Source organism: Mytilus californianus, unplaced genomic scaffold (genome assembly GCF_021869535.1).
Source record: "Mytilus californianus isolate M0D057914Y unplaced genomic scaffold, xbMytCali1.0.p SCAF_6, whole genome shotgun sequence".
Classification (NCBI taxonomy): domain Eukaryota; kingdom Metazoa; phylum Mollusca; class Bivalvia; order Mytilida; family Mytilidae; genus Mytilus; species Mytilus californianus.
Genome location: NW_026262712.1, coordinates 100,539,994 through 100,567,885, shown reverse-complemented (window position 1 = coordinate 100,567,885; position 27,892 = coordinate 100,539,994). Strand labels below are relative to the sequence as shown.

Sequence of the window (27,892 nt, the reverse complement as noted above, 5' to 3'; positions counted from 1 at the left end):
TCTAGTTCTGATGGATATATTAATGGAACCCAATAAAAAAAAGTTGGATTGTTAATAAAAAGAACATCATCAATATATCTGAATGTGAAATTAAGGATTAAGCAATTTCTTCCTTTCAAATGTCATTAACATATCGCTTGTGATTTCCGTTAGATTTAATCGAAACTTTAATGGAGTATCAATAAAAGATATGCAAATAGCCTAGGAGAAAGTTTTTTTTAAAATTTTTTGCCAAACTTATTTGTGGTCTATCATGGTAAAACAAGGACATAGCTATGTGTGTGTGCTCTTCATATAGATCCTTTTCGAGTAGCACCACCAGGAGGTATTTCGTAAAGAAAACATTTAACACAAGGAACAGGTATAGATTAATGTTATAATTTGCATATCTAGATCTCCATTTAGGCTGTGATACCGAAACCTTCCAATTTTGTGTTTGTGTGCACTGAAATCTGTTTTGGTAGGGATGAGCAGGTTCGACATCCAGAACCCCACCCTTTTCATATACCGGTATTTTGAATATTAAACAAATACATATCATATCATATATTTGTTATTTATTGTATAGTTATCATGATCATCTGTGTTGAAAATTGCAAAGATTAATAATTAGTTATCATCCCTCCAAAATGGTATGGGGTTCGTCTAATAATAATGATAGATTTTTCTTAAATTTTGCGCTGTTGATCTCTTCAATATGTTTATTAAAAATAAAGATAAAAAAGTTGAGGTTACCGGTCATTTAATTCATCAGCTCCAGAAAAGAAATCGTGTCATAGCTTCTTTTGTATAGTTATATCAGGGCAATTTCCTGTTTTTCTTTTCCGATCAAATTTTTAGTAAGAAATAAATGTATTGTTATGAAACTTGTATTATAATATTCTATTCAGTTTGAAATGTGCCTAGTTTAAAAAGGCCAATTATAATTAGGAATGTATACTTGGTTCCAAGGATTATAACCAAATGCTAATCGGTCAGCAGCAATTTCAAGAAAAAGTTTAACAAGCCATAAAAATGTAAGAAATAGTATAACGAGCCAGGTGTTCCTGCTTGGAAAGTAAAAAAAAGGCTTCTTTTTTCAGAAGATTCTGCAGAAACAAATAGGAGGGTCTAGATGGGGATAGTATAATGTGCACAATAAATAAAGAAAAGAGAAGAAAAAACAAAACAATAAGGAATTTAAAATAATGGGGTGTTAAATTATTAAACATTCAGAATAATGCGGAAAACAAATAAAGAATAGAGAAAATGGTATACCAGTTAGAAGAGAAAGAAATGGAGGACCCTCTAGATAGGGAAGGTAGTTTTGTATAATAGTTTTGTATAAAGAGACTTAATTTTTTTTAAAAATGTTGATACAGGGAAATGTTCTAAACTTTAACGGTGTGCATGATTGACCAATAATGGCTGGACTACCAGAAGAAACAGAATAGTCGAAAAAAAAACACAAATAAAAAATAGAGAAAATGGTATACCAAGTTAGAAGGGAAAGAAATGAAGGACCCCTAGATAGGGAAGGTAGTTTTGTATAATAATTTTGTATAAAAAGATTCAATTTTAAAACAAATGTTGAAGAGTCCATACAGGGAAACGTTCTAAACTTTAACAGTGTGCATTACTGATCAATAATGGCTGGACTTTCATACGATGTGTTAAAAAATTCATGTTCTTGGCCAAATAACATTCATTTGTATTTTTATTATGTCAGGGAAAAAGGACCCAAATTCACATATTCCATGTGGATATTACCATGTGAAAATGAAAATTATGAGAAAGTTCCTACCTTCACGATATGTTCCCCTAGAAATTTATCAAATGGTCTTTCTCTTATGGAGATGTAGACAACACAGCTGAACTCTTAGGTCCAGAAATTGTCAAATATCTTTCACAAGTATTAAAGTACTATAATCTATGATAATACTTCAGACTCGGAAGTGTCAGTTTTTTGGTTCACGGATTTTGCTTTGAATCATTTCCGCTCATTTTATGCGTGCAAATGATTTTTTTGGGGTTATCAACCGCTCTATTGTGCACCTGAATTTTGTTCATTAGCAAACGATTTTTAAACTTACTTTACAGTATTTCCCCTTTTGTTTACATCCATCTTTCTCATATTTACAAAATCTTTTCCAGTGTGAGACTAGTGTGAAACTGCTTCATAAGCAGTATTGATGAAATAAAGTTAACGTGTTCGATTATTATGAATTATCATGTCTTTATCTCTTCTCCTGCGCCAAGAAAACATCCTCCTTTAAAAAAAACGGAAGTGCTTTTGCAACAATGAAAATTGCAACAATAAACTTCATAAAGTTAGGAAATTGCAGTGCAGATTTCAATAATGAAATATCTTTAATGTATTTATATAAAATTGATTATTTTAATAATCAAAATTCGTTGAAATGGCTAATAATGACAATAAGCATGACTTACGATCTCATTACGCAACCTCCTGCGTAGACGGTGCGAAAAGTCAAACCCCCAAGCTACCTTAAACGGATAGTTGTGTAATTCTATTTAATTCATCAGAATTACATAACGGTAATTTGGCTTGCACATTGGAGTAGGTATTTATATATTCCTAAGAAAACCTAAGTACATGGTAGAATCCATTTATCCACTAGTACAAAAATATGACTTTTCATCACCCAACGTCAACCGTAGTTTAAATCACTATCTGAAGCAACTTTACATCTTTCGAAAGTTACCAGTTGCATACATTAAAAATGTGTCGTATCAGGTTTTCTTGGAGTTGAACATTGACAATCACAAACAATAGTTGGTCATTTCTTGGAGTCGTAATTGGAATTATTAATTTTGAAATTAATTTTGCACGGATTAATAGTTTGAAGAATTACCATTTTCTTGGAAAGATTCGACATTTGGAGATCATATAACTCAATGTTATTTAAGATTATTTCACACCAAGCCATCATGATGAACTGGAACAAATAAGGAAAACCAAAATTGACCTTGAATAGTCAATTGCACTTTGTTGAATATAAATCATAATCAATTTGTTTATACAAAAAATCAATCCTATGTTGCTCGTTAGCCGGTAAAATTTAAAGGTTATTAGTTCATTAATATACTCTTGCAATAATATATTCTTTGGAAATGCAACCTAACATTACCATTTCCATGACCTGAAAATTCTAAAATGTCCAAATACCTGATGTTGTGAGCCTTTCTTGAAAAGTAATATGTTTGATTTTAGTCAATCTGGCAAATATGTAGCTTAACGGCGCGAATATGTTTTCAGCGCTTTATGGCTTTTATTTGTTTAATGATGGTTGAATAGGGTATATGGGACACAATGATAAAGAGTACTTGTATAGTACCATATGGATCAAGAACAGTAATATTATTAAATTGTATTATAAACAGACACCTTGGTTAGTCTAATTAATGTCTGCATATTTAACGTACATCGTAAGCCTGTTTTCAAAAGTATGTCGGAAATTAAAATTTAGTACTTCTAATTTATTTTTATATATACTTTTAGTTGATGGAGCTTGGTCATCCTGGGTAACTTTAGAACCTTGTACAGGATCATGTGGAAATGGGTACAAAAAAGGATTCGTTCTTGCAATAATCCTCAACAATCAAATTGTGGAGCAGATTGTCCAGAAGAAAATAATGATTACATTTCCTGTTCACCATCTGCAAGCCGGGGTAACACGATCTTCCTTTATTTATTTTATATTATGATATATATATATATATATATATATATATATATATATATATAGATTGCCTAACAATGTAATTTTAACACACTATTTAGTATGTAAATATAAGAATGTTTAAAATATTTACAAAATGATGAAAATAAACGCAATATTTCGCTAGACTAACTAGCTTTATCAAGCGTGCATCTATCAGGTGAAATCGGATGTAGATGATAAGAAACTTTTGCAGCTCAATGTATATGTTGCACTTGAATTAAGCTGCCTTGAAAATAATACATAATTTGGATGAAGTTCAAGATTTTTACAAAATTGGTAGTTGAAGTTAGCAACGTCCATTGGCCAATATTACAGGATAAAAAAGGCCGATGCTGTGTACTAAATTATTCTTTATCTTTCCTGTATGTTTTCTCATCTTTTTCGTTAAGACCATCAGGTTCTAAAGTGTGGAGTTGGTGGATCCAAAAATTTTCTCTTCTCCTTCTCGCCGTGGTGTCCCACTCGGTGTTGACTTCTATGATTTGGAAGGTAACATTATCAAAAGAATGTTTCGTTTGTGAGAGGACAGTTTTTGTTGGAGCCGAATATTAAATTTGTTCATTGTTTCTCCCACATACTGAATGCCACATGTGTCACATGTTAATATATACATTGAGTTCTCCGTTTTACAGTTGGAATTTGAGTAGATGGTATAATTTTGTTTAGTAACGGAGCTGATGAAAGAACTGCTTGTATTGGCAGCTTTACAACACAAGCAGTGCCTTCGACCACATTGTTTGTAGCAACCGGAAGATGGAGTAGGCTGCTTTGCTAATACAGATGTCACTAATTTGTCACGGATGTTTTTAGGTCTTCTGAAGGCCATGACTGGTGGTGAGGAAAATACTTTTTTAAGATTTGAATCATTTTCTATAATTTTCCAATGCTTCTGAACAATGGAAGACACATTTTTAAAATCAGGATGGTAAGTGAGTACAAGGGGTGTTCTGTTAGCTGCTTTATTCTTATCTTTGTACTCTAGAAGTTCTTGGCGACTAGTTTTGTTTGCTCTTTCGAAAGCGCTATCAATGATGTTGTTATTGTATCCTCGAACAACTAGATGTTTACGTAGTTGTCCAAGTCTAGCATTTTGCGTATTTTCAGTAGAGCATATTCTCTTGATTCGCAATGCCTGGCTGAATGGGATGCCACGGGAGCAGTGTTTAGGATGGCAACTTTTAGGAGAAAGGAATTGATGTTTGTCCGTTTGTTTGGTATGAAGGTCCGTTATAATGGTTCCGTTCTTGATGTAACTCGTAGTGTCGAGGAAGTTTATTTTCTCCATAGATGATTCATATGTAAATTTTATTGAATGGTGGAAAGAGTTACAGTGTCCTAGAAATTCATTAAGATGTTCTTGTGAATCTGTCCATTTGAAATCAATATCGTCAATGAATCGGAACCATGATAAGGGCTGGTATGGAGCACTAGCCAAGAGGCGTTTTCCAAGTTGGCCCATAAATATGTTGGCTTATGACGGGGCCATTTTTGTGCCCATACTAGTACCGTCTATCTGGAGATAATGTTTTTCATTGAAAGAGAAGTTGTTGTTCTCTAGCACTAGTTTCAGAAATGTAACAAGGCACTCAGTTAGAGGATTTTTTCACTACGAGTGTTCCATACCTCTTCACACGCTGCTATTCCTTCGTCTTGTGGAATGTTGGTATATAAAGAAGACACGTCAATGGATGCAAGATACAAGTATCTTGCATCCATAGACGTGTCTTCTTGCATCAATGGACGTGTCTTCCGATTCATTGACGATAGTAAATAGTGTGTTAAAATTACATTGTTAGGCAATCTATAATTTTATTTGTGTAATTGAATTAATCTCTGTACTGATTAATCCACACTCCCATAGATTTGTATGTCATGTGCTGCTATTTATAGGCACTTATATATATATATATTGTAATGAATAATTCTTTTTAGTGAATGAATAGTTTCATTCATAGATATTACGTTATGTTAGTTTAAGAAAATTGAAGCTGATGTATGTATGTTATGTGTATGCTGTGTACAAGTTATCATATACAAAAAAAATTGTACAAATTATAATTTGTATTTTGACTTTGTACAAATTGTAATTTGTACAAAAAGTGCTTGTAATTTGTACAATATTTGACTAAAATTCACTTATAACTTGTACAATTATTTATATTATGGATTATGTTATAACAAAATTCGTAAGGGGTTCCGCGGAACCCTGTGTCTCGCCTGCAATTGCCTCTGTCAGTGTAAAAGTGTAATGTTGACTTAAAAAGTGAGTCGATTTATCAGTAAAATACAGAATTAAAAAAAAATAAAAAAATTGACAAAGTTATTAATGTCTAAAAAATCTTAAACAACAGACTGAACCTAAATGATGACGCCGCCGACGCCGACGACGGAATTCAGGATCGCTGTGTATTGCTTTTGCGAAATAAATTTCGCAGGCTCGACAAAAAGCATTGATACAATAAACCTTATTTACAAAATACAAAAATACCCAGATAGAGACAGGAAATGTAATTGAAACATGCATGGCAGTTTATTCTGATAGAAAAATAGAAATTGGCTCCAGTGAGTGTTTGTACATATATTGAAGGTGTGTATATTTGGAGTATATACTTGCATAAGAGGTGCATAGCGTTTCTAGATAACTCCTCCTACAGTTTGAATGCTAGGAAATTTTCACTTTGCTGGCTGTTTGTACATATATTGATGGTGTGCATTCGGTCAGGGTTTTGATTTTTATTAATATTTTCTCTTTTGGGAGATAGTTGAACTTTGTCGTTTTTTTGAGTATTTACTTGCATAAGAGGTGCATAGGATTTCCGGATAACTTCTCCTACAGTAGGAAAGCTACGAAGTTTTCACCTTACTGGCTGTTTGGACATATTTTGAAGATGTTCATGTGGTCATGGTTCTGATTTTTATTAATATTTGCTCTTTTTGGAGATAGTTGAACGTTGGCATTTTTGGAGTATATACTTGCATAAGAAGTGCATAGCCCTTCCGTTTAACTCCTCCTACTATGAACCATATACATATGTGCTCCCGTGCTCAACGTTTGTGTATTTTAAAATAACACTTTGTATCTGCAGGGGCATCATTTGTGTCTCCCATACATAAAATTATCTCAAAGAAAGTCATAAATTGACTTTGTTATAAAACAGTTTCTTCAGAGAGGAGTGCGGGGGAATCACTTTGTCTAGTTGTATTTTGTAAATAAAGTTTATTGTGTGGTCATTGAATAAATTTTATGTGTCTGTGTATTTATGCTTTTTATAACAACATCCATATTATGAACTATTGTTATAAGTGAATTTTAGTCTAATTTTGTACAAATTGTACAAATCGTAATTTGTACAAACACTTTTTGTAAAATTACAATTTGTACAAAGTCAATATACAAAATATAATTTGTACAATTTTTTTGTACAAATTATAATTTGTACAATTTTTGTACAAACTTATAATTTTTACAAAATGGTAACTTGTACACAACATATATACATTTTATGTACATGTAGTATATATAAGGACCTTGGTGACCGTTTGGTCAAAGTAGTCGAACTACTGCATCACCAGTCTGTCCAAACTGAGGTTGTGAGTTCAAATCCCGCACTCGCACTCGTATTTAAACTAAATTATGAAAAGTGAGTATACCATGGCTCATTGAAATATTTCATTTGACATATTGTATTTTAAGTTGATGGCGGATGGTCGTCATGGATTTCTGGGGGAGCTTGTCCTGTTACATGTGGAACTGGACTACAAAATAGGACACGGTATTGTACTAGCCCTGCACCAGCAAACAACGGAGCTTCTTGTCAAGGAGAACAATATGATTACATCTCCTGTACACGATCTGCATGTCCAGGTGACTAAATTTTCCTATTATTTCCTATTTCATATTTGAGTATTCCTTTTAAACGTGAACTGTTATAATCACGAACTGTAATATTTAACACTAAGTGTTACGCCATTGGTCAACAAATAAAATTCCTGGAATAATAAAAAAAAAAATTGACCCTTAAAAAAATTGAGAAACACGGCAATTGTAAGCAAACGAAATTATTTAAATCAAGCGCATGTTAGATCAAAAATGTGGTTTTTCTTTTAATAGTTGATGGAGGATGGTCCTCCTGGAATTCATGGGGAGCTTGTACCGTTACATGTGGAACTGGAAATCAAAGAAGGAGACGTTATTGTGACAACTTTAATTGAACTATGAAATTAAAAAAAAACCACTGCAATTCTTAGCAAACAGTATTTTTTTAATCAAGCACATGTAAGATAAAACAGAAATGTGTTTTTTTTAAATAGTCAATGGCGGATGGTCTTCCTGGACTTCTTGGGAAGCTTGTAACGTGACATGTGGAACTGGGCAACAAAGTAGGAGACGATATTGTAACAATCCTTTACAAGCAAACGGTGGCGCTAGATGTCATGGAGAGGAATTTGACCTCCTTTCATGCGCACTTTCTAAATGTGCAGGTGATTACAAATAATCTTCTCTTAAACCTAATTGTCAGACATTATACGTATTTAAATTCATAGGCAAATCAATTAAAACATTTATTTCCAAAATAGCAACAACAATTGGCCAATTGGTTGATTCAGTTGATCAAGTATAGAAATAGGTTAAATATGTACTGAATTGATATTGAGCGCCATTCTAATTGAAATTGAAAAAGTTACACAGAAGTTGTGTATGTGTCTGATAAACATATATGAAAGTTAAATACTAACTCTTCTTAATAAAATAAATTACAATATACATGTATAAAGGAAAATAACTGTGTGTTAGACTGTTCTAAATGGTTAACTGTTTCAATAATCTCTCTAGAAAGCCTCGTATTTGAGTAACAGTTGACATTTTACAATGCATTTTTATATATTTATAACTTTCTTACCCTTAAATAATACACATATCATGCATATTGTATTACAAATTCAGCTTATTATTTCGATAAATGGTTACTAGTTTTAAAGAGACATGAGCAACGATATATGAAAAAAGGTTAAATTATGATTTTTTATTCAACCGTTAATGAAAGTGAAATATTGAAATAATAATTTGCTTTTAGCAGCCAGTTTTGTTCAATTTTGTCAAAATAAGCTAAGAAACATCGCTGATGAATTATTCACTTGCAAGTAAATAATTCGACCTCATTTTATCCGTAATTATGTGAACACCTGAACTAGAGATGGGTTACGCATGAACTAGGCGTGTTCAGTTATTAAAAGGTAAAGAATGTCATCATTGAAAGCGAAACAAAGCTAAACCATTTGATTGACTGATTCGATCCACAAAAAAAATCATTTTCATACAGGTAAAAACGATGATTAACATTCATGTTTAACCTATAATATGAAATCAAACAGACCTAGAAATATTCAATTGCACGATTTCACTATCTATTTATACCTATATTTATGTTTATATCGGGTTATATGACCGTCGGCAGTCTTCAGAGGTCGCCTCGATGGTTAATTATATGTCATCTAAAAATACACACTAAATGCTCATACATAATACCGAGTCCATGCATTGCAAGTTGTTTATCATAAACTTTATATAATTTAGATATACGTTTTAATATATTATAAATTAGATATGAGAATTTGAGTCAAATCGCTGAACATGAATTTGACAGCTAATGCCCGTTCAATTCATTTTATTTTTTATATATAGATTTGAAATGTATTTTTTTAAATGTATATTTGAATGTTTTTATCAAAATTTGCAGAACGGCATTTTGTTACAAATCAATGTAACCTAGTGATATAAATTTCAGTGTTTTTAAATTAAATTATTTCCACATCTTTGCACCAAATATATCCTTTTTAGTACTTAATTAACCGTTTATTTGTTTCGTTCACCCGTATTATTTTTAATTTTAGTTTCTTGTGTACAATTTGGAATTTAGTATGGCTTTCATTATCACTGAACTAGTATATATATTTGTTTAGGGGCCAGCTGAAGGACGCCTCCGGGTGCGGGAATTTCTCGCTGCATTGAAGACCTGTTGGTGACCTTCTGCTGTTGTCTGTTCTATGGTCGGGTTGTTGTCTCTTTGACACATTCCCCATTTCCATTCTCAATTTTATGTATACTAGTTCAGTGATAATGGACGTCATACTAAACTCCAAATTATACAAAAGAAACTAAAATTAAAAATGATACAAAACTAACAAAGGCCAGAGGCTCCTGACTTGGGACAGGCGCAAAAATGCGGCGGGGTTAAACATGTTTTTTTGAGATCTCAACCCTCCCCCTATACCGCTAGCCAATGTAGAAAAAACAAACGTACAACAGTACGCACAGTAAAACTCAGTTTAAGAGAAGTCCGAGTCTTCGTATAGTCTGCTTTTTTTAACGAAAATATTCAAAAAAAGGGAAAACAATAGTACACAAAACATAACATAGAAAACTAAAGACTGAGCAACACAAACCCCACCAAATACTGGGAGTGATCTTAGCTGCTTCGGAAAAGTAAGAAGATCCTGCTCCACATTTGGCACCCGCTGTGTTGCTCATTTTAGTACAAACCAGGTAATAAGTCTAATTCGGTAAGTGACATTCGGGAAAATGGGACGGGTTGCAGTTACACAATAATGTACGACATTAACAACATATCCGTTATCATCTGTGAAACGGATTTGCGATAACGGTCAACCAACTCGAGATGGCGTCCGTAAAACTAACGAAGGGATGATTTCTACTTCAACACTTGGAACTCGTGGTTTAATTGCTTCCTTGAGAGTAGCAACCCTCCATCAAGGAAATGCAAGCCCTAGAATATCGTATCAATTGGGGATACTTACTCCGTATGCAGGCGCTGCTGGAATGTTGCTGCCATTTGGCGTGGCTCGGTACTTGTACATCCCGTCATTGTGTTTTTGTGCTATGGTAATTTTTGTATTCTTGTCTTTCGTTTTTCCTAAGGTGATTTGTCTATATGTCTCTTTGTTTATCTTTGTTGATATTTTTGCTTGTTTTTATAGTGATTAAGATTATAACACAATATTGACTACTGTATCCCTATTTTTGACATTTTTACATTTTATGTTTGTTTGTTTTGTTCACACATCGCTAGCCACAAAACCAGGTTCAACCCACCATTTTTTTTCTGAAAATGTACTGTACCAAGTCAGGAAAATGGCAGTTGTTATCTTATAGTTCGTTTCTGTGTGTGTTGCAATGTCGTTTGTTTTTTGTTCACTTCAGTGTTTCTGTTGTTTCGTTGTTTTCCTCTTATAGTTGATGTGTTTCCCTCGGTTTTAGTTTGTAAGCCGCATTTGTTTTTGTCTCAATCGATTTATGACTTTAGAACAGCGGTATACTACTGTTGTCTTTCTTTATTCAATATAATGTAATTTTATGCGACTGTCATACAAGTGAGAGGTTTAGCTAGCTATAAAACCAGGTTTTGTCCACCATTTTCTACCTAAGAAAATGCCTGTACCAAGTAAGGAATATGACAGTTGTTATCCAATCGTTTGATGTGTTTGAGCTTTTGATTTTGCCATTTGCTTAGGGACTTTCCGTTTAGAATTTTCCTCGGAACTTTGTTTTTTTGTTATTTTTTCCTTTCTCTGTTGTCATAATGTTTTGTTTTCAACTGACCATCATTGTAAATTTCCAGATGTAAGTCAAGATATGAGGCAGGCTTAACTATTTCTGTTGTATCCTTTATTTCAATTTCGATGCTTCAAGTTTCAAGTATAACTCTTTCAAAGCATAAATTGACGAATGCAGTGATGTTGATTTACATGTAGATTTCAAAATTTGCAAACTGTGGTGCAGATTGCAAATTAAAAGGAGAAGATAATGATTACATCTCCTGTTTTCTATCTGCAAATTCAGGTAACACGATCTTCCTTTATTCATTTCATATCATGATATATATTGTAATATATAATTCTTAAAAAAATGAATAATTTCAATCAAAAATACTAGGATACAAATATGTTATTTTTAGAATCTGACGTACGTAATGCATGTTTTACATTGAAGAAGTCTTGTTAACGACTTTATTGTCTGTTTTATAAAGGAAGAGAGATAAGTTTCATTCCCTTGCGTATACGTTTTATCTTTAATCACTGAATTATAATGTAGATAATAATGTCGCGTGTGTGTTACTTTCTATAGTGAGTGTTATTAAAAGAGTAAAGAAAATACAAAATTTCAAAACTATGAGAAATTGAAATTGAAAAAAAAACAACACTCAACCACTGCGATTGTCTTCAAATAAATTATTCAAACTGGATTATCTAAACAGTTTACATAGTTTAAGTTGATGGAGGGTGGTTGCTTGTTTCTTTCTTTCTATTAGGCGTTAGACCATGTGTCTTTTTTTATTTTGATTTGATTTAAACTATAACCACTGGCGAGGTTTCTGATATGAGACAGAAACATACATAATATCTCAGCTTAATCTCGATTTTAATAAAAAAAAAAAGGAAAGTTCCGCAGTTACTTCAATCATCAGCAACGGACTTCATCTTTGAGTATACAATAAAACAGGTTTACACTGTAATATCAGTTTAAGTATTATAACCATCAACGGGTTTGTCGCCAAATAATTTTTTTCTGTTGAATAATAATACACATAATTACATTGGTTGTCATGAATTACCGTGATTTCCCAGTGAAATAATAACCGATAATTTCTTATATGAAATCTCTGACGTCATACATCAATGGGTTTTGTCAAGACGTTGTCAATAATGTCGCATCAAAGCAAATGGTGAAGCGTAAAACTAAGATATTGTTCCTTACATTTTCTACTTGAAATTTATTAAAAAGCCCATTGTCAGTGTAATAAAAAGAATAACAAATCAAAGAATTAAAATATCGAAAAAATTCAACTCGTGACCGAATAACACTGATAATTAACTCATGCGCTACGCGCATTCGTGAATTAATGTGTTGTTTGGTCACTCGTTGAATATTTTTCTATATTTGAATTCCTCGATTTGTTATTCTATAATTACTTAGTACTTGTGTAATAATATAAAATACGTCTTCAAATCTTATTGACCACCACGCTTAAGGGAATTACAACCGATATCCCTTTATTTACAGAACAACAATCAGGAAATATACCAATAACAGTTGGAACAGTCATTAGTGTCTTGGTCATTGTTATACTGATACTTATTTTAGTTATATATATGAAAAGATATTTAGTCTTCATGCGTGTCACATTTGAAGCTTTTTGTTTTCTATTTTGTAGCGTTTAGAATACCTGTCATTTCCTCCCTCGAAATGGCTATGGCCTATATAGTTCATTCCGTCGTTTTTGCATTTCGTTTTCTCAAAAGATCAAACAGGCGGGTATTACCAAAACTAACCACAAATATCATACATAACGGCGTTCATTTTGCTGATAGGACAAAACGTGTCCACAAAAAGTACATTTATGCCCTTTTAGATTTGTCAAATTGTATTTTTTCTCTCTCCTTTAACATGTGTAATTCGGAGGCTAAAAGTCTTTTAACTTCACTGTAGGGCTGATAGAGACAACCTCAAAATCTTTACAATGGGAACGCACAGGACAATACAGTTGAATTAAAATGAAAACATCCGCAAACCCTTTCCAGAAATATAATTATATTGAAATATCCTATAACTTCCTCAGTTATGGTGATTAGGTGGCACATTTGGCCACATTATTTCTTATCGACTCTTATTATAAATCACATTTAAAAAAGTATCCGATCTTTTAATTCACTTTGTCTCTGAAACTTTAAGGTGGCACGGTAGTATGTACATTTCTGAATTTAGGTTACTCCTTTCTGTGCCCTACTTCAGTCGATGTATCTTAACGCTGTGATTGGACAAACCATATAGTACCTACTGAACATATTTTCCCACGCTGAGGGATGGACCAAGTGAAGAAAAATATGAAATAATGTTACATACAGGTGAAAGTGAGTTTTTAGATATTTGTTTGAATATTGTATTTGCTGTATGATAAGAGACATTAAAGCACTATTGGCCTTAGTTTCATAAAAATAGCAGAACAAGTAAGCGGTTATTCACATATATTCAAATGTATTTCTGAATATTTGAATGAAAGTACTTCAGTTCACTGTGTATGTGGGCTTTCGGGTAGTGTTAAAAATGCTGAAAATTCTAAAAAAGGCTCTCACTATCCCTATCGGACTCGAAATACTATCGTGCCACCTTGAGGTGAAATATATAAAAATTAATCAAAATGATGATAACAATTTTGTAGCCATCTGCCGCTGAACAAAAACATTAGATGAATTCTGCGTGTCCGCGGCGCTTTTATGGGTTCACCTTCATCAGAAACGCCCAAACCCAAACATTGGAAAGCTAAATATTTATTAATACATGAACACATAAGAAGCTAAAGGACATAAAATGATGGCAATTTGGTGAAACATCTCTTCTTTTGAGAAATAGATAACGGACCACAACCATAAGTGAATTATAAATATCTTTCTGTTTTCCCGAAGGAGGTGGTTCAACTCAAAGAAGGAGCCGGATTATGAAATAACTGACATGACGAAAGGTTAGTTTCTGGATCGTTAAATTGATTATGTCAAAATAAATACATACAATGAATCACTTGGCAAAAAGCAGAAACTTTATCATTAGTGTATATAAAATAAATGTGTTTACGTTTTCTTTGATATATAATATTCTTATTCAGCGATTACGTCTGTGTGCAGTTTATAAAAATTAGACACAGAAAACATTTTATATCATGCGAACACACTTTGGTAACCAATAGTGTCACATCAGTTTGATTAGTCATCATGGCTTTACATCGATTAACATCGGCTGTCTCATTTGTTTTTTTTTAAATTCTGTACTAATAATATAGTTTTGGGGCTTTGGCATATTTATGTAGTTCCATAATTTTGTAATTTGTCTCTTACCATCGTTACATTAGATTTTTGCTTGTGCGGTTCTTTTTTAATCAGAACCGAACGTGTCCTATTTTATCTTGAGAAAATATCACGCTGAGTACGTGGATTGAGAACCTTTCAATTCGTTAGTTAGTGTACAACTTCATTACATCTCACTGATCACGATGATTGTCTCTAGCCTCATGACAAGAATAAAAATTCCTCATAAATATTGTTAATCTATTTTCTTAGAATCATATTATCGGTAAACAAAACTTTTCCAATCGTCTTTGGATTTTGGGAGATTGGACTATGTTTTTCTTAATCTCCAATCAAAAAGAAACTATAATAACGCAAAATAAAGCAATAATCTAGAATAGGCCAAGCTCCATAGGAAATTAAATGACTCAATTTCGAAAACAGAAAAACAGATTTTTGTACAGAAAATGTACATAAAGAATAGTTCTTAAATTTTCAGTTAAACCTCATATCTATGGAGAAACACATGTCAATCATACATACCAAACTGATCTACAGAGCGGTGAAATAGATGTTACTGCTATAGAAAATGTGCGTGTAATTTTTATCGAGTTTTATTTAAATGAAGTAATTTTGATTAAAAGCAGATTTGTAAAAAATAAGTCAGATAACTTTGGGGTAGTTATCAGAAAAGTATAACAAAAATACCGAACTCCAAGGGAAATTCAAAAAGGGGGAATTCAATAAAAATTGACAAAATCAAACGCTATCAATCAACGGAATAAGTGATTTGTCAAGAAACTCTTACTTGAAAAAACAACAACTTTCAAATGAAAACTAATGAATTTGTTATAACAGACAAACTTAATAATTAGACCAATCAAACAGAAGACGTTAACTATATAAAATCTATAGCTGCAAGGTGATTTCTACTATTTCTGCCAACGAATTTGTTAATCATTCATGATTACAATAAGGTTTGGGTTTTTTATTTACCAAAAACGACAACCAAATATTATAATCCACCTAGTTAGTGAACAAGTCCTTTTTTTTGAAATGAAGGTGGTTCATTATGACAACAAAAACCCATAGATTGTGAGATGATGAGTTGAAAGTCTAATCCTAACCCTAACCCAACACTTATACACACGTCTCTCTCCTGGCGTTCAATTTGACAGTAAATACATAGTGAGAATGGTCCCTAGTTTACTCTTTCGACAAATCACATAACCTTGCACATTATATTATATTTAAATTCTGTACTTATAATATAGTGTTGGGGCTTTGGCATATTTATGTAATTCCATATTTTTGTAATTTGTCTCTTACCATCGTTACATCAGATTTGTGCTTGTGCGGAACCGAACGTGTCCTATTTTATCTTGAGACAATATCACGTTGAGTACGTGGATTGAGAATCTTAATATATATATCCAAATTGCAATATACAAATATTTTAAAAATCTCAGACCACTTATTGGTATTTTTTATGTTCATAGGTAATGCAACCATAATGGACATATAAATCTTCTCAATTACAAGTATCTATCAAGCCTAATCATGAAAACTTGTCTTTAAGATATTTGTCTATCTCCATATAAAGATAACATCAGTACTAGCTGCATCCGGGTATATATGCATATCCGTTAGTTTATTAGTATTTGAAAGTATTTTTTTCTGAATAGGAATTTTGTATTTTCTTTCGAAGTGTCAATTTTACAATCAAAGCCAAATAGACTAAAACAAGCACGATAATTCCCCTTTAGATTGTTAATGTTTGCCTACTCGGCAGGAATATGCATGAAATATTTACCTCTGTGTTGTAAGCAACAACAAAAAAAAACAATCACTCAGTTGCAGTACTACTAGACATAGTATAGTTTTGCTTTTATCCCTCCCTTATAAGAGATACCTGACTTAATATGATGTCAAAACACCTAAAAATAACATATTTTAGTACGATAAAAATGCATTGTAGGTTGTGTGTATATGCAAATATGTCCATGCACTTAAGTTAAAAAGTACTGAAGTATAATGTCTATTCAGACAAACACAAATTAAGAATATAATGTTTAGATGTCATTTCTTGTCATTAACTCTGGTTGATTATGGTTACAATACATTCATTGATACTTTTCTTGAATATGAAAATTTCTACCTTTATTAAGACACATATACTTTGAATCATCTATTTATATTTGCATCTCATTTTAAATTATTTTACAAACAACAGTATATTGATGAGGCTCACCTAGTTGAAATATATGATGTATCAGACCTGACTAAGCGATATCGAAATAAAGAGTATTTTCAAAAGAGTCAAAAAGCTGAATTTAAGGTACATGTATGATGTTCTTTCCTTATTTGGCAACATAAATATTTAGTAGAACGTAACGAAGCAATACTATGCATATTTAAGTTAGATGTGCGGCTGCAGACGTTGTACTCTTTTGTTCTAAATCACCAGAAAAAACTGAGCACCAATAGTTGGAACAACAGAGGAAGAGTATGAAGTGCAATGGAAATTATATATATAAAACAGTCCCACAAAAGACAAAAGATCAGCCAAAAACATTTAACATTAACTTTATTTGTTTATGTGTTTTTACAGTCTACGAGATGAATCAATGTCATGTACTAGCTTTCAGTAACTTAAATTGTTTTTTTGTGTTTGTTTCCAGTTGTTATAAGTTTTTGCATTTAGTACCAATGTGATGAGTTAAATCTTTTTCAACTGATTTTTAGCACACCTGGCCCAAAGGACCAAGTGAGCTTTTCACATCACTTGGCTTCCGTCGTCCGTCGTCCGTCATCGTCGTCGTCCGTTGTCCGTCATCGTCGTCGTCCGTCATCGTCGTCGTCCGTCGTCGTCCATCGTCGTCTGTTGACCTTTACAAAAATTTCTCCTCTAAGACAACTGTACCAAATTTAACCAAATTTGGCCACAATCATCATTAAGGTATCTAGTTTAAAAAATGTGTCCGATAATTACGCCCGCCAACCAAGATGGCCGACATGGCTCAAAATAGAACAAAAGGGTAAAATGCAAGTTTTGTATATTATTTTGAAAACCGTTATAAATAAACTAAATCTGACAGGGCAGAAATGTTCAGAATGTTGAGTTCTACCTATTGTCCATTTACGTCAAACTATCAGACGATTTCTTATAGGAGTAATTGCCCTTGATTGACAAATTTTACATTTTTTTTCATTTTTGCCTTTTATCTTAAAAACGATGACTCTTTATTGGAGTTATTGTCTTTTAAAAAAGATTTTTACCATTTTTTGCATTGTGCCTTATATGATAAAGTTTATATTACATAGATAGAAACTTAAATAAGCAAAATTGATTAGCAAGACAAGATCTACTAACTAGTCAAATTTTGCCGATATAGTTAGTAGACTGTCACTCTTTATAGGAGTTATTGCCCTTAATTTAGGATTTTTTTTACCCTCTTATGTGTTTTGAGCAAAAATTAAATAAGTAATAGTTGTCTGTCTTTCATCAGTATTTTTGTCATTTACAATCGTACCATACCTCCTTATTTGTATACTAATTGAACGATGTCGAAAATAAAATCTGAATATACAATACGTGTTCAATCCATACCATTATATAAAAATAGTCACTGATGTTAAATATTCTGTTGAAAGTCGGATAAGAAAAATATTTAGCAACTGAATTTTTTACGGAACACGCTTTCTTCGAACTTAATATCATTTTATGGATATTCACGAATTTGAAATTATTGAAAAGTAATGATAATAATTTGATAATCTCATTTTAGTTATTGAATGATTCAACAGATGATCTCAAGCCATTAACTAGTCAGTACGAAATCGTAGACACTGGATTAAGACAAGGTACGTAAATAATGGTGAAAATCATTGTTTTGATTATAGAATAAATAATTTTATACACACAGAATACATAATAACAAAATTTAATTAAATTCATTGAAAATCAACAAATCTGTCTTTGAACCATTGGTTTCCATGTGCGCTATAATTCATCAAAATAAGAATGATATGTACTACTTGGTAACCTGGTATCTATGATGAGTTTATTAGCACGAATTATTATTATGTTGAAAGTGTAAAGCTGAAACAAGTTTTTGTTTCGAAGTTTGAATATTATTATAAAAGCAATTTTTCCAAAACTAAGCTACATTTTGCAATTTGTACCATTATAGAAAACTGTTACAGTTTTACTGTCTCCATGCGTCTAACATGAACATTTCGATCATAAACAATAGAGTAACCTGCATGAAGAGTTGTCTCATTGGCAATCATACTACATCTTCTTTTTTATATGATATATCTAGTTATGTTGGAATGGATATAATACTGGTTAATGAAAACAATCGAAACTATCTGCTTTTTGGCTAAACTTTGATTTACATTCTTGTATATGTGTAAAAGTACAATTATTTAAAACTTGCAGATGTAAACCAGCTTCACTTAAACAGTTCAACACTTGATGTAGGTTACAATTTAACTTTTGTCCAATTCGTTCACAAATATATTTTTTTCTTCAATTCTTTGATCCATTTACCTAAAAATGTTAGAAATTAGAAATGTTTGTATTTTAAATATAAGTTTGTATGTATAAACGATATTATTCTTAGCAACAATATTGTTTTATAACGAAAAGTTACCACATACAATACATTTATCCTAACCTTGACTATTTATATTTGAGTTTAAAATGATGTAAATTATTAATATAAAATAGTGCATTTCACGAACATTCTATGTGTATAGAACACAGACATATTAATTAAATTCAACATGTTACAATAAATGGGCTATGTTGAAGATTTAAAAACTAAATTGTAAACAACTTTTGCTCGTTGAACTAAAACTTAAAATCAAATAAATAATGCATTAATCTCTTTTAATATCTAAAATATGACTGATTGAAATCTTTTAAAATAGGTGAACGTTTGTATAGAAAGCACATATAATCGGCGAAAAATGTTCTTAAATGTGAATTAAAACGACCAAATCTCCAATGTCAAATCCATAGATTTTTCTTTAAAAACTATATGTTGTTGATACATGAATTTCCTTTTTACTGATGCAAAACAGTAATATGTGAACATGATAAACAATCAAAATATAATCATAAATATTGGGCATGGTGAACATTTGTATAATAAGTGAGATGATAGAGCGACATTTAAATGATTTTTATAGTTACTGTAGCGTATCTATTGTCAATTAACTTTTGTCAAGACAGTTTTGAAATAATTTATTTCATTATTATTTTTCTTTCGTAATCGGCGTACTATATAATATCTTCTTTCAACGTTTGTTTCCTTTTTCCTTGTAGTTTTCCCCTCGTACTACCGCAGTGCAATGGCTGAATTTTTAACATAAGGTGTCTTGTTTGTGTCACTGCGTCCGACAAAAGCTATCGGCGAATCCGAGTACTGAAAGACAATAACTGAATATCAATACATTTCCTGAAGATTTGGATAACACAAAGGATTTATGCTGAATACAAATATATGAACACGTATTTTATAATAAAAATTATCGATTCCGTTACATATTCATCATTTTGTTAACATTAAAGACAGATATGACTTTTAAGTATAACACAAAACGTGTTCACATCTGCCTCTAAATAATGAGTAAAAGAATGTCCAACCTAACGAATCTACTTGGTATTGCAAAATAATGTGAGATATAGTATAAAAACTAACAATACAATTGTAATTTGTAAAGTACTGAAAAATTGTAATGTAAATAATTATAGTTTACTTTTGTCAACAGGTGCTTTATAATAACAAAGTATCCATATTGTTAGAAGTACCACAAAAGAATTTGGCTGAACAATTCTGGACTATAGTTGACGATCATTGTATAGAAACTATCATTCTCCTGGTAAAAGAAAATGAAAAGGTGACAGAGTTTTATCCCACGATAGATGATGTTTTTAGAATAAATAACTTTGAGATATATTTGGATTCTGTCGAGAGGAAGAATAAAAACATCAAATTGTTAACTTTCAATCTGGATAACAAGGTAATGGATAGCCTAAAGTGTATTATTTGTTAAATTATAAATCTGCTATATTTGTTATTACTTAATGATTGTTTCTAACCAATACCGAAGATTACAATTATAGCATATCACAAAATAGCATGATCGTAACAATATTTCGCAAGATTAGAGTCTAAAGGAAATTACCAACAATATAACAAAACATACAATAGTATGAAGACAATCTGAACAAATTATTTTTTTAGAATGTTATAACTGCACATTTATACAAGGCATGTAAATTCGTACAACAGATGCAGTCATATAGAGTCAAAAGAAAGGATGTCGTACATCTGATGATTTTTATCGAAATCTGGTAGTTGTTTTTTTTTGTATTGATAATGAATCTCCTGAGTTTAGGTCAAATACGAAAAAGAATAAGGTGAGAGTAGAACATTAGTTTTATGTTTATACAATTTGATAGAAAATGTAAATTGATTTAAAAGTATATCTAAAAACATAGATACAATAAAAAATAACTTGCATTTCGAAATTGGTTTTTGTAAAGATACTATTGAACTATTCAATCGATTACATTTTTTCCATCCAATTGAACGTTGTCAAATTCTGAACCATCAGAAGTGTATCTTCATAATTCAAATCAAGCGATTCAAAGCAATGAATACGTAACATGTGTATGTACTATTAATAATAGATTATTGACAACTAGTCACTGGGAAAAAATAACAAAAATACCGAACTCCTTGGAAAATCCAAAACGGAAAGTCCGTAATCAAAAGACAAAATCAAAAACTCAAACACATTAAACGAATGGATAACAACTGTCATATTCCTGACTTGGTACAGGCATTTTCTTCTCTAGAAAATAGTGGATTAAACCTGGTTTTATAGCTAGCTGAACCTTTCACTTGTATGACAGTCGCATGGGAGGCATCCATGAAGATGTCAGGACTTTGGATGAAGTTGGTTATTTTACCTTTATTTGTTTACAACTTTCTTAAATGAAAATATTTGACTACCACTATTTCGACAGACGTAACTTAAGACGGGTTTTGAATGTTTATGTGTATGATTTTCTAGGTTTTTTTCAATATCACTGTTTGCATTTTGTAATGGTCTTTAAACTTTACATATCTTTTATTTCAGATAAAGTGTTCAATGAAATAAAGTAAAACATATGCTTAAAATCATGTTTAATCCACCATTTTCTACATAAAAAATGCCTGTACCGAGTCAGAAATATGACAGTTGTTATCCATTCGTTTGATGTGTTTGAGCTTTTGATTTTGCCATTTGATTACGGACTTTCCGTTTTGAAATTTCCTCGGAGTTCGGTATTTTTGTTATTTTACTTTTGACACTTTAAAAGCTTTAAAAGTTCTTTGCAAAAATGAATTAACGTCTCAAACGAAGCAAATCTGGTGTGTCAGATTTCAAAATTGCTTTTGCATAGAAACATAATATAGTTCATACACTTCACTATTCATTAAAATTAATGGTAAGCCAGCGTTTTCTAAAATTAATTTGTCTGAGAATTCTTTTATTACGAAGGTCAATTTTCAAAAAATAAGTATCCTTTTTTTTTATATTTTCGAAATGTAGTTTTTTTAATAAATATTTGTTTATTCCAAAACTGTCCTGTTTACAATTTCTCAATCTTACAGGATGCAGACTAAGGATCCCCGTTTACTCTTAAACCAAGGTCAATTTTCAAACTAAAAACATCCTTAGTTACTTATTAGTATTCTTAAATATATTGCTTCCATATCAAGTTCCAGTTGACTACGTGCAAACAAATGTCTGGGTTAATATTAATGATTTGAAAAGATGTTACCAATATCAATACAAGCACTTTCATTAAACAGCTACAAAATAGCTCTTAACTTCATGGAAACCATGTAAATCCTAAATTGTACATGTATTAACTTTATTCATACCAATTTTCGACCAATGTTTAAAGTTTTGTAGCGACACACAAAGTTAGGGAAGTCCTAAACTACTAAACATAGCAGGTTGGGATACTGAACAACTTCCATAGAAAACTATCGAGCCAATCAACACTAAACTTATATTGCAAGGTCGTGCACAAGAAAATTTGGAATCAAAATGATTAAAATATATATTGCAATCAGAAAAGGTTTCATTCTGGTAACTTCGTTTGCACGTTAAAGTAAACACCAACATCACTTTTTTTTTATTTAAAGTAGGGCTAATTTAACATATGTTATAGTGGAGTGGTGGTGTGACACCTGAACGAGTGACTCTCAGTTTCTCAAAATATCAACGGACTGAAAACATTAATAAGTTAATTTCGAGATAAAAGAGTTTGAGATAACATGGATCATGTTTAATAAAATGTATACCTGGTGTATTCAGAAACCAGATATGTACGTAGAAGCGTACTAAAAGTTTAATTTTACATTGCAGACAACACAGTCGACGCGCCAGATTAAAATCTTTAAAACAAATGTTTGGGAATCTCCTCTTGTAAAAGGAATATGTTTTATCCTCGATAAAGCAAGTGAAATGAGAGGTGCGCCAGTTCTGATAATTAATAGGTAAGGTGACATTGGTGTTTTTTTTTTTTTTTGCTCCAAACATCACTTTTGCAGTGTAACAATTTGTAAAATAATGTTAACTTGTGAGTACAGAAGTTTAAGCTATTTTTTAAATACCTCCCTGGGAACTTCATCAAACATGTAATCGTTGCTACAAGGGAATGATATACACATATAGCAGATAATTTCAAACTCATGATATATCTATAATAAAACATAAAAAAGTTAACTTAATATATTTCTTCATTTTATTTAGTAATTTATACAACTTTGCTTCCACAGTAAGATGGCTGACATTTTGGTTTGTGGAGTATTGACAGTCTGTTTGAATGTTATCTATGCAATAAAAACTGGAAGCCCCTTCAGTGTTCTGGAAAATGCAAAGATTGTGAATAAAAACGACAGAAGTTTCTTCAAGAATTTTGTGAGTTGTATATTAATGTATATGTTTTACTTAAAGTGCAAAGTACAATATCGGCTCTATTATAAATGACTTTATTAAGATATTGTTAATTAAAGGTACACATGTATTGATATCGCAATAATTATTGTACCACAATATGACATACATGTAGATAATGAAGTTATCGCTTCATAGCTGGTTAACACTTTAGATTATCATGATCATTATGCTTTACATAATTAACAACTTTTAGGTTACTTTTTGTACCAAAAGAAAAAAAAAATGTGCTGATGATGATGATTGAAAGACATCTAAAATTTTGGAAAAAAAAACTTTGAGAATTGTTTTTGTCTTCCTGATATCTATAACATAAATGCATAGTCCTGCACAAATGCTATTTGATTTTCTAACTAGCACAAATCCCTATGAAAGACGTCTGAAGGGAACAACTTTACATACATTTATTTGTTACTATGAAACACGTCAGTATACTTATGAATTTTTAATGGCACTTGGGTGTCTTCTTCTCTGCCACCAAATTCACAGAGTGTTTGTAAAAGATCGTGTGTCCGAATAGTAAATATTTAATGTTGATAACATGAATTATCTTTTTGTTTTGCAGGATGACTATGAATTATGTTACAAAGGGATTGAACATTATTTAGAAGCTACTCATACATATGATTTTATTGAATAGAATAACTTTTTTTCATTACTTATTAAAGATACAAACTGTATATAAAAAAGTTCGATACACAGATCTTTACTATGTTATAGTATGCATACATGTTGTTTATTCAGTTAAATAAGTGAAAATGTAAACAGTTTTGTATTTTTTTAATTGTACAATTGTAAAACTAGAAAAATAGCTTACAAATCTTTTATCATTCATGAACTGTTATTACACAGTAATGTCACCTTTTTCATGTTTATCCGATTTGTGATACCAACACCTAAAACGTCCTTCTGTATTTCTAGTTGTTCCACACAATTTTTCTTGATTGTTTCGATATGTCGGTTGTTTAATTAATATAGCCTGCTCTACCTGTGCAAGACTCAACAACCCGTTACATCACTTGTTATTTCTCTTGAAATTGTTCCTGTAAAATCTACAACCAGGTCATTTTCATTTTCGTACTTTTATGATTTATTTGTCTTTGGTGTTCCGTTATTACGCTATTTCATATGTACAAGTTTCTACCATTGAAACGGAAATTCATATTGTCACGTTATTGTACTTTCCTTTGCTTTTTCAATTCAATCAATATGTAATAGACAAATTTACCCGCTCTGCTGTATTTCGTATCGAGACGACGAAACATCTCTTTGAAAGCATTGTCAACACTCTTCACAACAACCAGGACTTCTCCGCTTAAACATTTCTTAAGATCGTATTGATCCTTTCCTTATGTAGGCAACTTCTGTTTTTCATGAACAACTTTGAAACTCAGATATTCGCTAATTATAGCAGCATCTCTTTTTTGTCACCTTAAATAATTCAGTATTCAAAATGTTTTGTTCGTTAATACTTTTGACCCTTTGTTTACTGTATTGTTCAGGAAAAAAGGATTTGTCTCAATTTTAACATACTGATCCTGATTTACAAGTTCTTTGTATATGCCAGTGAAATCGTGATTTAGTTGATTAATATTTTGTTTGTCTTCTTCGTTCTCATAATCAATGTCTCTAAATATTCATCTTGTTATTCTTTGGCTGTGAATAAGCTGTTTCCAAATCATACAGTATTTTTGTCGACCAAAACTGCGTCTAACTGGTCCTTTACTCCTTCCAGTAAAACGACCATATATTCTATTACATTCCCTTTGGTCATTCTACTTTTCTTTCTTTGTAACTACACATCTTACATTACATTGAAATGTAATAAAATGCAATGATTAATAAATCAAGGGCTGTACACATTTGATTGTCAATATTTGTTCTACCTGAATTACATAATGACAATATTCAAATAATACGCGAGTTTGAGAAGTTGACAACACTTTTTCTAAAAATTGGTGTATTTCATTTCAAACGTTCGTATTTTTGATTTTTCAGATTGAACAAATCTAGTTCAGACTCTAACCAAAAGAGCTTATTGTCGAAAGGAGGAGAAAAAAGAGCGTTAAAAAAATCACTTGATCACATCTTATTTCAGGATAAAATCCAATAATTGATGATAGTAGTAAAAAGCGTTTTCAGATATTTATAAATCGTCATATAATTCAAAACAAGTTAACAACAGAAGGGATATTATAGATAATGTATTGTATATTGCTCCGATACTCTAACAAGACCGATATCATCAACTGACAACTACCATGGGTTTCTATTCTTGAAAGACGATTTTCACTTAATATTTTTACGTTTGTTTTGTGCTGAAATAAAAAAAAAAATAAATAAGATAAACAACTGCCTTAGGAATAGTCAGCAGGATATGATCTACTGGTATTCAATAAAGCGTTTCTCGTCAATGGACGTTTTATAGGAAGTAATGACATGTTTGTTTGTTTTATAGTGATTAAGATTATGACACAGTTGACTGCTGTACCCCTTTTTTGACATTTTTACCTATTATGTGTGTTTGATTTGTTCGAACATTGTTTTCAATATAATGGAATTGTATGCGACTGTCATACAAGTGAGAGGTTTAGCTAGCTATAAAACCAGGTTTAATCCACCATTTTCTACACAAGGAAATGCCTGCACCATGTCAGGAATATGACTGTTGTTTCCATTCGTTTGAAGTGTTTGTGCTTTTGATTTTGCCGTTTGATAAGGGACTTTCCGATTTGATTTTTTCTCAGAGTTCGGTATTTGTGTTATTTTACTTGTGCTCTCAAATTAAACATTACCCATTCTATGACTTTTCGAACGGTATTTTCAAAAGTAAAACAAAAAAGGAGAAACTATGATTAGCAAACATATGTGTCGTGTGTCTGTATGACCGCAGTGTTATTTGACCTGGTATTGGAGTTATTGTTTTTACAGTTTTTTACCAGTTTAGCGTTTATATCCTATACGTTAAAATATATATAATAGGTTTGGAAAAAAAGAGCAAGAACGATCAACAATGCACAATCTACAATAAAATAATTGGGCAGTAATTATGAATACAAATGTGTGATAGCTGTAATGACTGAAATTTATATTCATACACATTTCACTTTTTTTAGTCATTATCTTGAGTAGACAAACAGAACAACACAAATTATAAACAAATCCCACTAAGGTGAAACATAACTAAAATTACAAAAAATAAAAAAAATGTACTAAGTAAATATACAGAAAACACATATTAACTGAGGTTCACAAGACAACCAATTAATCGTGAAACATTGAAAAAATGCTGGGCCAACATTTTGTATATATTATACATGTTAAGTTGTATCCCATACAGTACTATTGACAAAATTTTACAAGACATTTCGTTGCATATGAGAAAATAACAATCACTGGAAGTTAACCAATCAAATGTTCATCCTTTTTTCCTGTATTAAGCTTTAGCAACCATGTAACCTCAAGTTCCCAAATAAACAGCTGTTAAACTCAAGGGAATATTTTTCCGACTTTTTTTCGTATGCAACCGGGTGTACTGTTCTATGATTTGATGGTATTACACCTTTAATGGGCTGAATTTAATGCCGGATATAATTTTTAAGTTACTTGTTAATCTGTATAATGAATATCCATGAAAAGACCGATCCTAAGTCATTCGAAAACCTTTTTTGAATGACAAGACACTAAATAATTATGAAAATATACCGCGAACTTCTAACGCTCTACCCCCCCCCCCCCCCCGGCCCCCGTCCCAAACATACCCCCCACCCCCACCTCACCGTCCCCGCCCCAAACAAAAAACACAGTTGTTTTGTTGATCTATAAAAGAATTGTGTGATAATATCATTATTATGAGATTTAACAACTATGACATATCATTTCAAAATGATGAGATACTTATTGTATCCCTTACACGATCTGATCGAAATCCGTCACCACCGTTACTCATTTTATTCAATATAACGAGTGACAGCTATATCACAAAAATACTCATTGGTTTAAATTACAAATAATAGTAATAACAACGTTCTCATTCTAAATATGTCATAATTTAACTTTCTAAAATATTCATATACTAAAAATATTATCTGAAAACAGGTGAATTTGCATTTCATTTAACACACACGTGTTCAGTAATTTTATTGACCATCAAACTGAACACTGGATGAGGTCATGATATTTTTACGCTATCAATGAAACAAGGTAGTTGCTTTTGGCCGGCTACCCGGATGAATAGTGTTGTGACTATTTGACCGACTAGCCGAATGAATAGCGCTTAGACG

The 27,892-nt window shown here is 31.6% G+C and overlaps 1 protein-coding gene across 1 annotated transcript; it reads left to right on the top strand.

The window, feature by feature from the left end:
- Nucleotides 1–1,248: 1,248 nt before the first annotated feature.
- Nucleotides 1,249–24,249, top strand: LOC127706690 (uncharacterized). The gene is made up of 8 exons (XM_052211349.1): nt 1,249–1,308; nt 16,813–16,917; nt 18,368–18,443; nt 19,024–19,061; nt 20,361–20,612; nt 23,019–23,149; nt 23,432–23,573; nt 24,175–24,249. Exons 1-8 carry the CDS (start codon nt 1,249–1,251, stop codon nt 24,247–24,249), a joined length of 879 nt encoding a protein of 292 aa, XP_052067309.1.
- The last annotated feature ends 3,643 nt before the right edge of the window (nt 24,250–27,892 follow it).